This window comes from Oncorhynchus nerka, linkage group LG11, assembly GCF_034236695.1.
Source record: "Oncorhynchus nerka isolate Pitt River linkage group LG11, Oner_Uvic_2.0, whole genome shotgun sequence".
In the NCBI taxonomy this organism is placed as follows: domain Eukaryota; kingdom Metazoa; phylum Chordata; class Actinopteri; order Salmoniformes; family Salmonidae; genus Oncorhynchus; species Oncorhynchus nerka.
Window position 1 is genome coordinate 31,193,792 of NC_088406.1, and position 15,791 is coordinate 31,209,582.

The window sequence follows — 15,791 nt, forward strand, 5'->3', positions numbered from 1 at the left end:
GTGAAACCAGCCTCGTCCACAATGATGAATATGTGGGGTGTTTGCCTGGCTTCAATCTCCATGACTCTCTAAAATAAATCCACAAGGCAACATAAGAGTTAGGCTATTACGGTAGTTTACATTATACCTAAACAACATGCCATTGTGTGCCTCTGCCCTGTTTGGTTTTGTTCAAAACCAGTTCTGTATTTTATAGTCATCTTACCTGGACATATTGGTTCCTGAGTTGCTTGACTCGTCCAGAGTTCCTCTCAAACGGGACAACTTCTTCATCCTGACTTGATGTTCTTTCAGGACTCTAGAAATAGTTATGCTTACATTGTGAATATTTCTAAATGTAATGTTGTCTGCCAACAATCTCTGTGAGTTTTATGCCATTGTTTCTGATGACCATATCAATGATTACAGTTTCCTGCACAGCAGTGAAAATCCTACCTCTCCCACCTGTAGGAGGTAGCCGTTGGGTACTAAGCAGAAATACAAAAACAATCACACACAAGTGGGTTTGGAGACTTTGCTCAATTGACTTCTGTAATGTGCAGTTCAGTCAGATGCAGAATGCACATCTTACCTGTTGTTTTGCCAGAAATGTCTCACAATAGATGCCACTGTTGAACATTACTGATTTGGCTGCACTCTCAGACCAGCCTCTCTCATTGATAGACCATCATTTATTACATGATCAATTATAGTAGCCCTAATCTCATCTGAGACTACAGCTCTTGGTCTTCTTCTCAGTCTTCTTCCACCATGCATACGTACTCCTCTCCCAGCCACTCTTCTTCCTCTGTCAGTCATTTCTCGATCTCTGGCTGGGTCCATGTTTACATTACAGTACAGCATTATTCCTAAGATGTCCCCTTTTGTATAGATGGTAATGAAATTGAAAGACTAACACCTGTGTAGGTGTTCAGCTACAATGGGAATCAGCTGAGGTTGGTCTTATTGTTTTGATAGTATTTCATTGTTTAAATTGGAATCTATTTCAATATGGTATTACTGTAGAAATGTAGCAAATTGCTGTCTTGCTCAATTTTGTGTTATGTTTGGTTTTAAACTTAAGTTTAACAGTTTTGAAAAGAGTATGTAAACATGTGCAAATTGGCTTGTAGGTACATAGAGTTTTGGTGGTGATCGTGTCTGAGTGAGAATTCATGACATTTGAAAGATGTAGTCATAGAATGCATTTTGTGCCAAAGCAATGAAACATGATCCACAGTTTAGCCCACATAGACTGCTGTTGTGCTCACTGTTTGAAGAGTTTTAAAAAAGTGACCTAAGTATTGAGAAATGGGTCCTAGCAATTGTAAAAAAAAAAATAAAAAATTTAACTATAAGGTGTGTGTGTGTGTGGGTGGGTAGGTAGGGGTGCGTGCGTGCGTGCTTTCGATTGTGTGTGTGTGAGGTTACGAGGTTAAGGGTTCTAGGACCCTGATTAGAATCACACGAGGGTATATTCCTAAGGTCACTTTCATATGGAGCTCAGGCTTACCCAGGACGCTAACCAGTGGGATTTACAGTTCTAGGCGTCTAGGGTTACAGTGTGATGGCATGCTGAATTAATAAGGAAAATGACTGAGGATTAATACAAATGTAATGTTTTGCACCATTTTGTTGCAACTCCCATAACTTACTACAGATGTGATTCATAGATGAATGTTTGACAGACAGAAGCATCTTGTAGCGAAAGTATGGTGGCAGCCTGAACCAGTGATCTCAGTCCAACACCAAGACCATTATACCAAGAGGTCCTGACATAACACAAGGTTGCCGGCCAGTGTACTAAGAGACAAGGTTGCTACATTTTAATGGGGCTTTAATTAATTCCTTTCGTTATGATTCTTCTTAAATAGCCAAGTAAATCTACTGTGGGACTCCATTTTATTTTCCTTTGTTTCTGTTGTTTTATTCCTTTCTTTTGTTGTTATTTGTGTCTTTAAATTTACCTTCTCTCCCCAGCATGAAAGACAACACATCCTGAGAGTAAGCATGACTTGTACTCTTGTGCAATTTTTCAAATATCTTTCTGCTTAGTCCTTCTTCTTGGATCGCTTGACTGGTCTCTCTTTCCACTAGTCTGCTCCTCATCCCTCATTCATCAGTATGTTGTTTCCACCTGAGAGCGAAGCCACAATATGCAGCACTTTGGGGTTAGATGAGCGAATGCCATGGCCACATTGTGGTTGTTTTTTCAAAAATAGCATTTTCAAAATGTCTGCTGTGTAAAGAGGGACTATAGGCTACTCAGAGCTGTGATGGTGGTGAAGCAATGGGTGTATTCATTAGTCGGAGGCCGTTGTGAAATGTTTGGTCTGCTGCGAAATTTTCAGCAACGGAAACTGTTTACTCCAAACGGGGGAAAAAAATGTTTTGACATGAAAACGAGAGTTTCTATTGGACAAATTCAGGTATATCCCTCCCTTTTTCACTCTGTTTGGTTCCTAGAGTAAACCATTTCCATTTTTGCAACAGGCCAAACATTTTGCAACGGTCTGCGACTAATGAATACACCCCAGGTCGTAACAAGTCTGCTCAGTGTATCATTCTAAACCCACGGACCATGGTCAGTGTCTGGAGCAGCCCTGAATGCATTGAATGACAGGGGAATGGAGCATGGGACTGGTTAGCATGTTCCAGTCCTCCCAACTCTTCAAATGTGCTCATTTTGTCATTATGGCCACATTGGGTATAGTTTGGCATTGTTGCTTAGTGAAACTTGAAATGGAGATTCTCCAGAATGTTAAGAAGAATTATGGTCAACATCTAATGCTTTCTGATACTCTCCTCTAGCTAATTAACTTCATTTCTCTCCTGTTCTACCATTACGAAACGAATACATCATAATACCAATCTGCTCCCAGAAACATTAACTAACACTAACTATGTAATTATGCCTAATCTCTGTTCTGGACCATTGGTATGTATCTGATGCAGTGCTTTACCTGAGGGTATGGTAGGCTATGTGGTAGGCCATGTCACGGTCATTGTGTTTCTCTACATGGCAATGATGTTCTCCCATGGCACTGAACCTACTGTGATTACATCACAACCGTCCTGATATGAGGTCTGAGCCCAGTAGAGACACACAACAGGCCCCACCCTGCCATATCAATATCAACCTTCCTAATGACTCTGTTGCAATGCTTTCATGGCAACTGTACAGGGCCTACGCAGGCAGTTGAGGTATTAACAAGGAAATCAATGTCTGCCAGACACCTAGTATAGTGGCTCATAGTATCGACAGTTAAGTGGCAGGTTTAAGAGACTGCTTTTCTCCAAGAGTTTTGTGAGGTGAAATATCTGCCTCCTCATACTCTCAGGTCTATAATGAAAAATTCTAGAGTTCATCCCCCTGCACGAGAGAGAAAGAGAGAGAGAGAGCAGGAGAAGGTGAGCAAGAGGCTGCCATGTTTACTCTGAGGTAGATTCTCACAACAAGGATACCACTGTAGAGCCTATCTCCTAACACATGAAAGGCTCACCGCTCTTCATAAAACTTTACATGAAACCACACTGGTTATTTTTACAATGTTTACAATGTAGGGAGCCGGGGTGCTTCTTTGAAATGTCAAGAAAAGCAAGCAGTGTGTATGATACAGGACAGGGTGAATCGTCAGAGATCCTGGCTTGGCTGTGTTTCTAAACCAGACCCCTCTCTGCTGAGCTGTTCCCACATCTGGTTCCTCCACCCTCCCACCATCAACACACCATTGGCAGGGAAAGTGTCAAGGAATAGTGTGTTTCAGATAGTCATCACACACATGCAATCAAATGCACATAGGCATACACCTTCCTGGCCAGTCCTCTCCAGAGTGGTTTGTAGCAACCTACTGTCCGTGGGGTGAGAGACTGGCCTCATTGTTTATGGGAATGGATATTTAACAGCCCCCTTAAAAGAATGGGGCCCCACCCTGGTTGACTGTACCTGTCTCTGACATCTCTCACTGTTTACCCAGCAGGTTAATGGTTAACTAAAACCTCAGGGACTGTCTATATCCCCATCATCACCTGGCAGCTACACTGTCTTAGGACTTGTCACATTGTCACCTGGAGAAGAACGGAGATAGTCGAATCAATAGCTTCTGCATTTGCTTTAGTCTTCGTTTTCATTTTTGGGAAAAGCTCTTGGAAAAACGTTGAATTCAGATACTAGTCGGTTATCTGACATCCTGAATGCAGTTTTTGATGACAGTGGGCCCAGGTCGCAAACGTCTGAAGAATCGTTATTTACGGGATGCAGAGGCATTTTCAACAGGGTGAAGGCTGTTCACGTCTGAGAGGAATCTGTGAATGATCTGAACTGTTTTCAACTCGGTGAAGGCTGTTCACATCTGAGAGGGATCTGTGAATGATCTGAACTGTTTTCAACAGGGTGAAGGCTGTTCACATCTGAGAGGGATCTGTGAATGATCTGAACTGTTTTCAACAGGGTGAAGGCTGTTCACGTCTGAGAGGGATCTGTGAATGATCTGAACTGTTTTCAACAGGGTGAAGGCTGTTCACGTCTGAGAGGGATCTGTGAATGATCTGAACTGTTTTCAAGAGGGTGAAGGCTGTTCACGTCTGAGAGGGATCTGTGAATGATCTGAACTGTTTTCAACAGGGTGAAGGCTGTTCACGTCTGAGAGGGATCTGTGAATGATCTGAACTGTTTTCAACAGGGTGCTGAGGGTTATTTTGATTCCCGTTCAGTTTCCTGGAGCTTATTTCTTCTCACTGATTTGGCTAGATGTTGAGTGGGGTTGTGGAAATTGCGTAAGCAGGAAAGGTGTGGAATTTGTTTCTGAATTCCGGTGCACAGATGTAACCAATCACAAGTGAGCCTAATGGCGTGCCAATTGAAGCCACAGTGTTTGTTTTGTTGCTGATGTATTCAACCTCTCACCACTGTGCTGATAGGTTGATTTGCCCAGCTCATAGTCAGATGAGAACCAATCTCTGTGCCTGTTTGTCTAGTCTGGTCTTAGTGACTGACAGGGATCTGGTTTCAGGACTGCATTACTGACCTTAGGGGAGAGTTGTGGGGGACAGAGAGTAGGGAAGTAGGCCACAGGGTTCCAGGGGGGTTTTAGTGATAGTAACACCTCTAAATGTGTTAACCCTCCTGTGTTATTGCTCTCTTATACCTGAATGGTCAAGGACAACGACAGTGGACATACTCCCAGAGCTACACTGCTCCAACTGCATTAGACTGAGCCGCAAGTCTTGGCATGAGACTCCATGCCGCACCACTCAAGATTAATGGACTTGTTTTTCCTCACTGAAGGTTGTGTGCACATCTGTAACTCAATCACCTTGTCAGCCAGCGAGACGGGACTGCACCGCTTTCCAGTTAGGAAACTATCTCTCTTTCTCTCTCTTTCACTCTGTTTTTCTCTTTACCAAGAATATTTCTTTGCTTTCGCTGCTGGTGTGTCTGAGCTGCGTTTACCAAGGCGCTCTGAGGCGTCTGGATCTGGACAGCATTACACCCCCTGACCACACACGCCTACCTGCCAGAGCTGCTATTATAATAAAAGACTTGTGGCCAGGATTACTAGAGTGCCAACGGCTGAAGGAGAAACAACTGGACTCATGTGGCAGCAGTCAGCCGGGTCCAGCTTTCACACTGAAAGGAAGTAGCACCCATACCAGGTTCAATCACAGCAGTCTCCAAGCCACAGCCACTGGACACACAACAGCTTTGTCTGTTTGTCTGCAGCAGACCTGGACCACTGGATCACCAGCATTAAAATCCACCGTTCTGAGCACCCCACGGGGTTTAGGTGTCCGTCTGTGTGTCTGAGGGTAGTGTATGGAGGCTCACAGGGGACTGCCGTCGGACTGGGAGGCAGTGCTGGAGCTGGATGAAGCCCTGGCTGGGTGGCTCCCACAGGATCCGGCCCAGGAAGAGTTTGGGTGGGAGTGGGACTGGGCCGCCTCGGACCCCCCAGACCAGGACTTGGAGTCAGAGGAGGTCCCTGCAGTAAGTTACTGACCCCCAGAGAGCTGATGCCAGGAGGGGGAGCGGCGGGGAGGGAAGAGGGGGAGAAGGTTTGGATGGGCGGTTTTTGTACTGTACCTGTGCCAAGAGCATAACTCTGTGGTTCCCTGACCCAATTATATTTTGCCAGGCAAATTAAAGGAAGTCAGTAGCTATTTGCATTCCCATAGTATGCATTCACCCTTTCCCTAGACAAAGTAAGAAGGCTGCAGTTTTAGGGGCATAGACAGGCATTTGTTGTGAAAGGGAGGCTCTAATACTCTTGATATTTTAGGCAGTTATAGAGAGTACTTTCTGTGAACATTTCTAGACAGTAAAAATGTCTGGCGCGTAATACATAATTCCAGTCTTCTTGACAGGCACCACTGGTTTTCATTCATAGCTTAACAGAAACCGATTATTTCTATCCATTCTGGGCTGTTGTTGTTATATGAGTATTGAACCTATGTTCAATGTGATGTTAATGTGAACAGTCTGTTGTTTTCCTTCAAGATTGAAGCAGGGAGAGGTTTTTCGCCCTGAAGGGATGTCTTTGGTTACTGTATTGGCAGGCATTGTTTCCTGAAGCTGTTCCTACTCAAAGACAGCATCTGACTTAGATACATAGAGCACTCACCCCTGCACTCACATTCAGAAGGCGTCTGGCTGTGGGTCACAGCAATACTTCCCTCTTTAAACAAGCCTGTCCTCTGAATCCAGGCCCAAGATAAGATTTACCCAAATGCCTGAGAATGTAACAAGAGAGAATGAATGAGAATTTAACATTTCTTCTCATGACCTAAACCAACAACCAACCAGACTAGGTTTTATAAGATAAACTATAGCTATAAGGGTTTGCTAACGTAGCAGGTTTGATGTGTGTCTTTGTCTCCCTCTGTCCTACATATAAACTGTTGCTGCACAAAAGCACCATTGTGTGTGTTCATACAGTACATTGATGTTACCGTATATTGTTGTCTTGGGAATGTGACTCACTTTAGGAATGCTCATGATAATCAAAAGCATGCTTATTGGATGTCCTGAAGTGGCAAAATGTCAAGAGGGGATCGTGCTTGGTATCTGGTTTTAAATGCACTTGTGAAAATGGATGTAGTCCAGTGTGTGTATGTGAGCGAGAGAGTGTGTGTTCAGGAATGTATGTGTGAGTCGTCCCTCTCTAAGAGGTTACCATGGTGCTCTCCATCTCTCCAGGTGTTGAGCCCCACATATAAACAGCGTAATGAGGACTTCAGGAAGCTCTTCAAGCAGCTACCGGACACAGAGCGACTCATCGTGGGTGAGTTACTAACACAAAGTGCTAGGCCACTAAGGCCAATTAGGTCATTGATATGGTGGATATAGGACATCAGCTTGGTTTTGGTCAAGTTAGCGTTGGCTGGTTGGAGTCAATTCCATTTAAACTATCAATTCAGGTCATACATCTTCTGAATTGACTATATTGAAATAGAATTAAGCCTGACCTTGATGGGTAGATTATGTATTCTTCCTGGGCTCTGATCTTTGACCTCTGCTGGCAGATTACTCCTGCGCCCTACAACGAGACATCCTCCTGCAGGGCCGACTCTACCTCTCAGAAAACTGGATCTGTTTTTATAGCAACATCTTCCGCTGGGAAACGCTGGTACGCACTGGGCCTCTGCCTGGGGCTTTCTGTTCTTTTGATCTTATCTATATGTCTCTGGTGTTGTAATTGATTGTATTTCTATGGTTTGCAGCACAGTAGATATTTCAGTATTGGTCAACAGATATATTTTTTTGCATGTGTGTGCAGCTGACGGTGAGGCTGAAGGACATCTGCACCATGACAAAGGAGAAGACAGCCCGCCTCATCCCCAACGCCATCCAGGTGTCCACAGACGGTGACAAGGTAAGACAGGACAGGGACTGGATCTTCGGCATTCACTGACTGAAAAGAGGCTCAAACCTTCTCCTCAGCCTCATTTCAAAGCATATTTTTTGAACTGATACAAACTCATTATTTTAATTCTCTCCACACAGCACTTTCTCACCTCATTTGGAGCACGGGACAGGACCTACATGATGATGTTCAGGTTATGGCAGAATGCACTGCTGGACAAAGTAAGCCAGCAACCTCAATTAACCTCATCATAAATAGATCTACATGTTCAGTATATTGATAATTTTCTTTTCCATTGAATCCAAGTCTCTACCGTTCTGAGTGTCGTCTCTAACCCTGTGCTCTAGCCCCTGTGCCCCAAAGAGCTATGGCACTTTGTCCATCAGTGTTATGGCAACGAGCTTGGCCTGACCAGTGACGACGAGGACTATGTTCCCCCGGACGACGACTTCAACACCATGGGGTGGGTGTGGTTTCCATGGCTACAGATATAAACACTGCCTCTTCAATTACCATCGTTGATTAAGACGCCCTTGATCTGCTGCGGGTTGTTATGAGAGGCTGGTCTCATTACTGAAGTACAGTTGAAGTCAGACGTTTACATACACTTAGGTTGGAGTCATTAAAACTCATTTTTTAAGAACTCCACAAAATTCTTGTGAACAAACTATAGTTTTGGCAAGTCGGATAGGACATCTACTTTGTGCATGACACAAGTAATTTTTCCAACAATTGTTTACAGACAGATTATTTCACTTATAATTCACTGTATCACAATTCTAGTGGGTCAGAAGTTTACATACACTAAGTTGACTGTACTTTTAAACAGCTTGGAAAATTCCAGAAAATGATGTCATGGCATTAGACGCTTCTGATAGGCTAATTGACATGATTTGAGTCAATTGGAGGTGTACCTATGGATGTATTTCAAGGCATAACATGTCATGGGAAAATCAAAAGAAATCAGCCAAGACCTCAGAAAAAAAATTGTAGACCTCCACAAGTCTGGTCCATCCTTGGGAGCAATTTCCAAATGCTTGGATGTACCACGTTTATCTGTACAAACAATAGTATGCAAGTATAAACACCATGGGACCACGCAGCCGTCATACCGCTCAGGAAGGAGACACGTTCTGTCTCCTAGAGATGAACGTACTTTGGTGCGAAAAGTGCAAATCAATCCCAGAACAACAGCAAAGGACCTTGTGAAGATGCTGGAGGAAACAGGTACAAAAGTATCTATATACACAGTAAATGGAGTCCTATATCGACATAACCTGAAAGGCCGCTCAGCAATGAAGACGCCACTGCTCCAAAACCGCCATAAAAAAGCGAGACTACGGTTTGCAACTGCACATGGGGACAAAGATCGTACTTTTTGGAGAAATGTCCTCTGGTCTGATGAAACAGAAATAGAACCATTTGGCCATAATGACCATTGTTATGTTTGCAGGAAAGAGGGGGAGGCTTGCAAGCCAAAGAACACCATCCCAACTGTGAAGCACGGGGGTGGCAACATCATGTTGTGGGGGTGCTTTGCTGCAGGAGGGACTGGTGCACTTCACAAAATAGATGGCATCATGAGATAGGACAATTATGTGGATATATTGAAGCAACATTTCAAGACATCAGTCAGGAAGTTAAAGCTTGGTCGCAAATGATCTTCCAAATGGACAATGACCCCAAGCATTCTTCCAAAGTTGTGGCAAAATGGCTTAAGGACAACAAAGTCACGGTATTGGAGTGGCCATCACAAAGCACTGACCTCAATCCTATAGAAAATTTGTGGGCAGAACTGAAAAAGCATGTGCGAGCAAGGAGGCCTACAAACCTGACTCAGTTACACCAGCTCTGTTAGGAGGAATGGGCCAAAATCCACCCAACTTATTCTGGGAAGCTTGGGGAAGGCTACCTGAAATGTTTGACAGTTAAACAATTTGAAGGCAATGCTACCAAGTACTTATTGAGTGTATGTAAACTTCTGACCCACTGGGAATGTGATGAAAGAAATAAAAGCTGAAATAAATCATTCTCTCTACTATTATTCTGACATTTCACATTCTTAAAATAAAGTGGTGATCCTAACTGACCTAAGACAGGGAATTCTTACTAGTATTAAATGTCAGGAATTGTGAAAAAATGAGTTTAAATCTATTTGGCCAAGGTGTATGTAAACTTCCGACTTCAAATGTACACACACAAACACACATACACACACAAACACACACAAACACACACACACATTCCCCTCTCAGCCCTGCTTCACATCCCTCTCAGCCCTCTGTCCATTATCATGTAAAAGCAATACTCCAGAACTCATAACCCTAACCTCCAGCTGGGCCCTGTTCCCCTACGATGGTGGTGTAGGTTCTGTGAGGAGATTCCTAACGAGGAGAATGAGATCAGTAATGACAACTTGTCTAAGAGCAGTGCCGAGGCCAAGCACGAGGGCAGCCCACCATCCATACACAAGAAATGCATCATCACCAACAGCACCATCAGCTCAACCATCAGCAGCGAGCCCCTCTCTGTGAGTCTCAGCGACATAATAGAGGTCAGAGGTTAAATCAATTACTGTTTTGTGATTTGTTTTGATGGAGGGGAAATGCATTTGTTATTCTGCCTATAGCCTGCATATGGGGAATACAGTTAACTCAACAGAATGTTTTCTGTAATTTGATCACCAGAACTGAATTAACATAAAACATGAACACATACCATCCTACTCATAACTATGTACTGTAGTATCCTACAGTGTATTTCTAGTGACTGACCCCCTCCTCCTCTGTGTCCTAGTTTGACCTCCCTCCAGACGAATACATCGACTGCCTCCCTAACGGGGAGCTGCTGGCCTTGCCCCTGGTGCTGGAGCAGAGGCTAGCGGAGGCCAGCGGCCTGGTGCCCTCAACCTCCCTAGACTTCAACGACAATGAAGACATCCCCACCGAACTCAGCGACTCCTCAGAGACCCACGACGAGGGTACAATTTCAATCTTCCGTCCATTAACAGATTTTATGCATTTAAACTGTATATTGCTTGAAACAAGCTCTTCTGTGATGTCACTAAGTTTTGGTATTACTGTCACCATATGATATTATGTCCCCGAAGGCACTTAAATCTAAAGTGTGTTTCCCCTTTATGGCTCTCCAGCAGGGGAAGTGCAGGCCTTCCACAATGACCTTAAAGGGAGACAGTACATCGATGAGGTTTACAAGTTCAGTGTGGACAAGATGTACGACATCCTCTTCACAGAATCCCAGTTTATGACCGACTTCATGGAGCAGCGCAGGTTCTCTGGTTAGTCAGACATTCTGTTTGTTGGCATTAGTGTCAGCATCACATTATTGGCTCCTCCATTGGTGTTGTCTTGTGACAATGTAGTGATAGAATGTGTATACATATAACGCCACACAGATATAGTGTTCCACTCCTGGAAGAAGGACGATGCAGCGGGGAACCAGACGAGAGAGATCATGTACACCATCTCCCTGTCCAACCCGCTGGCCCCCAAGACAGCCACTGTCACAGAGACCCAGACACTGTACAAGGCCAGCCATGAGAGTGAGTGCTACATCATCGATGCTGAGGTCATCACACACGACGTGCCCTACCACGACTACTTCTACACGCTCAACCGTTACATGCTGACGCGGGTGGCCAAGAACAAGTGCCGTTTAAGGTGAGGAGGGCCTTATCATAGCAGCTGTTGGAATAACATGTGGCTCTTGAAACTATTAGAAGTTCATTTATAAACACTGCCTGTCTTGTCACTAGGGTGTCCACTGAGCTGCGTTACAGAAAACAGCCATGGGGATTAGTGAAGGGCTTCATCGAGAAGAACTTCTGGAGCGGGCTGGACGAGAACTTCCGCCATCTTGGTAAGTTCCTCAACCAGCTGTTAAGTCTGTCACACAAAATGTTCAGCAACATTTAATCTGATGACCGTAAACCATCCTAATGTGTGAAAGTAAAAACTGCTTCTGTGTGCCCTGTCAGAGTTGGAGCTGTCGAAGGTGGAGGATGTGGTGTTGGAGTCGGCCCGGCCCTCTCCCAAGGTCAAGGTGGTGAAGACGTCTGTGAGGCGGAGGAAAAGACCACTGGTCCAATTACGGAGCCAGCACCTGGACGACGCCCTCCTCAGCCCTGTCACCACGCCAACCGACGACGAGGTCATCCACCGCATCAAACATGTGGGCGTGACAGGTCAGATGGCAGGGGGACACTTTTAATACTGTTATACACTGTTCATTCTTATACACTTTCATAAGGTACATACATACATTACATACACTCTTATACATTTCCACAAATGTATATTGTGTTAAATATATCAAGTTGACCCTGTCTGTGTTTGGTCTGCCCCCCTCAGGTTCCACTCAGACCAGGCACATGCCTGAGCACCTCCCTGGAGGCATTGCCCTCTACAGTGTCTCCAAACTGCTGCTCATCATCAGCTTTGTGTGAGTACACTCCTACACACACACTCCTACACACACACACACACACACACACACACACACACACACACACACATACATACAGTATACACACTCACTTTCAGATCCATCGTCATAATTTGTGTTTCATTTGTAGTCGTCTCAGTTCAACTCTCTTTGAAATCTTTAGTAGTTAGCAAAAATCTGACTCTGGGTTAAACATTTGTTTGTTTTTGTTTGTGTTCTGAATTTGATTCCTCTCTCCTCTCCTCTCCTTTTATTGCTTGCCATAGGATCTGTCTAAGGTACATCTGTCTAATGATAAACCACTTAGCACTGACTAGGAAACATACTTCTCCCTCATTGTAACTGGTTCATTAACCTTTTACTGTAATGGGCTAAATTAGGGAGTTTCTTGGTAGTCTTAAACAAATGTACTTTGAAACAAAAATATACACCTCACACACATGGTTATGGACTTACAAAAACGAAGACACCTGTACCATGTCAGATATAGAGTTGAAGTGTCTTCAATTCTGAGTTTGCATCCCAATATCACACTTTTATACCAAAGGTATGTGGACACCTGCTCATCGAAAATCTCATTCCAAAATCATGGGAATTACTATGGATTTGGCCCCCCCTTTGCTGCATAACAGCCTCCACTCTTCTGGGAAGACTTTCCACTAGATGTTGGAACATTACTGCGGGGACTTGCTTCCATTCAGCCACAAGAGCAATGGTGAGGTCGGGCACTGATGTTGGGCGATTAGGCCTGGCTCGAATTCGGCATTCTAATTCATCCCAAAGGTGTTTGTGGGGTTACGGTCAGGGCTCTGCACAGGCCAGTCAAGTTTTTCCACACAGGTCTCAACAAACCATTTCTGTATGGACCTCAACTTTGTGCAGGGGGCATGTCATGCTGAAACAGGAAAAAACTGTTGCCACAAAGTTGGAAACACAGAATGGTCTAGGTCATTGAATGCTGTAGCGTTAATATTACCCTTCAATGGAACTAAGGGGCCTAGCCTGAAACATGAAAAACAGTCCCAGACCATTATGCCTCCTCCTCCAAACTTTACAGCTGGCAGTATGCATTGGGGCAGGTAGCATTCTCCTGGCATCCGCCATAACCAGATTTGTCTGTCAGACTGCCAGACTCCAGAGAAAGCGTTTCCACTGCTCCAGCGTCCAATGGCGGAAAGATCCAGCTTGGCATTGCGCATGGTGATCTTATGCTTGTGTGCGGCTGCTCGGCCATGGAAACCCATTTCATGAAGCTTCCGACTAACAGTTATTTCGCTAATGTTGCTTCCAGAGACAGTTTGGAACTCACTAGTGAGTGTTGCAACCGAACACAGATGATTATTGCATGCTATTCGCTTCAGCACTCGGCGGTGTCGTTCTGTGACCTTGTGTGGCCTACCACTTTGCGTCTGAGCCGTTGTTGCTCCTAGACATTTCCACCTTAAAATAGCAGCACTTACTGTTGACCGAGGCAAATTTAGCAGGGCAGAAATTTGAGCATCTGACTTGTTGGAAAGTTGGCATCCTATGACAGTGCCACGTTGAAAGTCACTGATCTCTTAAGTAAGGTCATTCTATAGCCAATGTTTGCATGGCTTTGTGCTCGATTTTATACACCTGTCAGCACCTGGTGTGGCTGAAATAGCCGAATCCTCTAATTTGAAGAGGTGTCCACATACTTTTGCATATATAGTGTATGTCACAGAAGACTGAAATAACAAAACTGCTTGACAGAAACACCGGATTTCGGGCTGAATAAAAATAAAAAAGTTGATTAATTATGAAATTATTACAAATATTATTGACATTCCACCCATGAAGCCACTAAGTCACTTGACTGCAGAAAATGCTGCTGAATATACAGACTAAGGCACCTCTGTATCTTTCATTACTCATCTTCTTTCCTTTGTCCCTTACATTCTTCTGATTTCCTCTCCTCCCTCAGCCTGGTTTTGCTGGTGTTGCTCAACATGATGCTGTTCTATAAGCTGTGGATGCTGGAGTATTCTGCACAGCCTCTTACCACCTGGCAAGGGCTGCGGATACATGAGAAGTACGCTAACCATCTATAGGTTTTTAGTGTTATGCCTATTGCCTACATAATACTAGAATTTACAGTGAGGGAAAAAAAGTATTTGATCCCCTGCTGATTTTGTACGTTTTCCCACTGACAAAGAAATTATCCGTCTATCATTTTAATGGTAGGTTTATATGAACAGTGAGAGACAGAATAACAACAACAAAAATCCAGAAAAACGCATGTCAAATATGTTCAAAATTGATTTGCATTTTAATGAGGGAAATAAGTATTTGACCCCCTCTCAATCAGAAAGATTTCTGGCTCCCAGGTGTCTTTTATACAGGTAATGAGCTCTTAAAGGGAGTGCTCCTAATCTCAGCTTGTTACCTGTATAAAAGAAACCTGTCCACAGAAGACCAAAGAGCTCTCCAAGGATGTCAGGAACAAGATTGTAGACCTACACAAGGCTGGAATGGGCTACAAGACCAACGCCAAGCAGCTTGGTGAGAAGGTGACAACAGTTGGTGCGATTATTAGCAAATGGAAGAAACACAAAATAACTTATCAATCTCCCTTGGCCTAATGCTCCATGCAAGATCTCACCTCGTGGAGTTGCAATGATCATGAGAACGGAGAGGAATCAGCCAAGAACTACACGGGAGGATCTTGTCAATGATCTCAAGGAAGTTGGGACCATAGTCACCAAGAAAACAATTGGTAACACACTACGCCATGAAGGACTGAAATCCTGCAATGCCCGCAAGGTCCCGCTGCTCAAGAAAGCACATATGCATGCCCGTCTGAAGTTTGCCAATAAACATCTGAATGATTCAGAGGAACTGGGTAAAAGTGTTGTGGTCAGATGAGACCATAATGGAGCTCTTTGGCATCAACTCAACTCGCCGTGTTTGGAGGAGGAGGAATGCTGCCTATGACCCCCAAGAACACCATCCCCACCATCAAACATGGAGGTGGAAACATTATGCTTTGGGGGTGTTTTTCTGCTAAGGGGACAGGACAACTTCACCGCATCAAAGGGACGATGGATGGGGCCATGTACCATCAAATCTTGGGTGAGAACCTCCTTCCCTCAGCTAGGGCATTGAAAATGGGTCGTGGATGGGTATTCCAGCATGACAATGACCCAAAACACACGGCCAAGGCAACAAAGGAGTGGCTCAAGAAGAAGCACATTAAGGTCCTGGAGTGGAAGGAGCGGAAGGTTTGAGTTGCCAAACGTCAGCCTCGAAACCTTAATGACTTGGAGAAGATCTGCAAAGAGGAGTGGGACAAAATCCCTCCTGAGATGTGTGCAAACTTGGTGGCCAACTACAAGAAACGTCTGACCTCTGCAATTGCCAACAAGGGTTTTGCCACCAAGTACTAAGTCATGTTTTGCAGAGGGGTCAAATACTTATTTCCCTCATTAAAATGTAAATACATTTATTGCATTTTTGACATGCGTT

General features: G+C 44.2%; 1 protein-coding gene across 2 annotated transcripts in view; it reads left to right on the top strand.

The window, feature by feature from the left end:
• LOC115136669 (protein Aster-B-like) overlaps positions 1-15,791 on the top strand; it is a 93,458-nt gene that overhangs the window by 74,784 nt on the left and 2,883 nt on the right. Inside the window, exons 7-19 of one of the 2 annotated variants that reach the window (XM_029672299.2) lie at positions 7,175-7,259; positions 7,501-7,604; positions 7,755-7,850; positions 7,982-8,062; positions 8,189-8,304; positions 10,209-10,371; positions 10,638-10,821; positions 10,993-11,139; positions 11,257-11,521; positions 11,617-11,720; positions 11,839-12,045; positions 12,212-12,302; positions 14,251-14,358. In XM_029672299.2, coding sequence (XP_029528159.1) covers positions 7,175-7,259; positions 7,501-7,604; positions 7,755-7,850; positions 7,982-8,062; positions 8,189-8,304; positions 10,209-10,371; positions 10,638-10,821; positions 10,993-11,139; positions 11,257-11,521; positions 11,617-11,720; positions 11,839-12,045; positions 12,212-12,302; positions 14,251-14,358 — 1,751 coding nt within the window. Of the gene's footprint in view, positions 1-7,174; positions 7,260-7,500; positions 7,605-7,754; positions 7,851-7,981; positions 8,063-8,188; positions 8,305-10,208; positions 10,396-10,637; positions 10,822-10,992; positions 11,140-11,256; positions 11,522-11,616; positions 11,721-11,838; positions 12,046-12,211; positions 12,303-14,250; positions 14,359-15,791 lie in introns of both variants that reach the window. The other variant, XM_065024395.1, reaches the window with a different exon arrangement.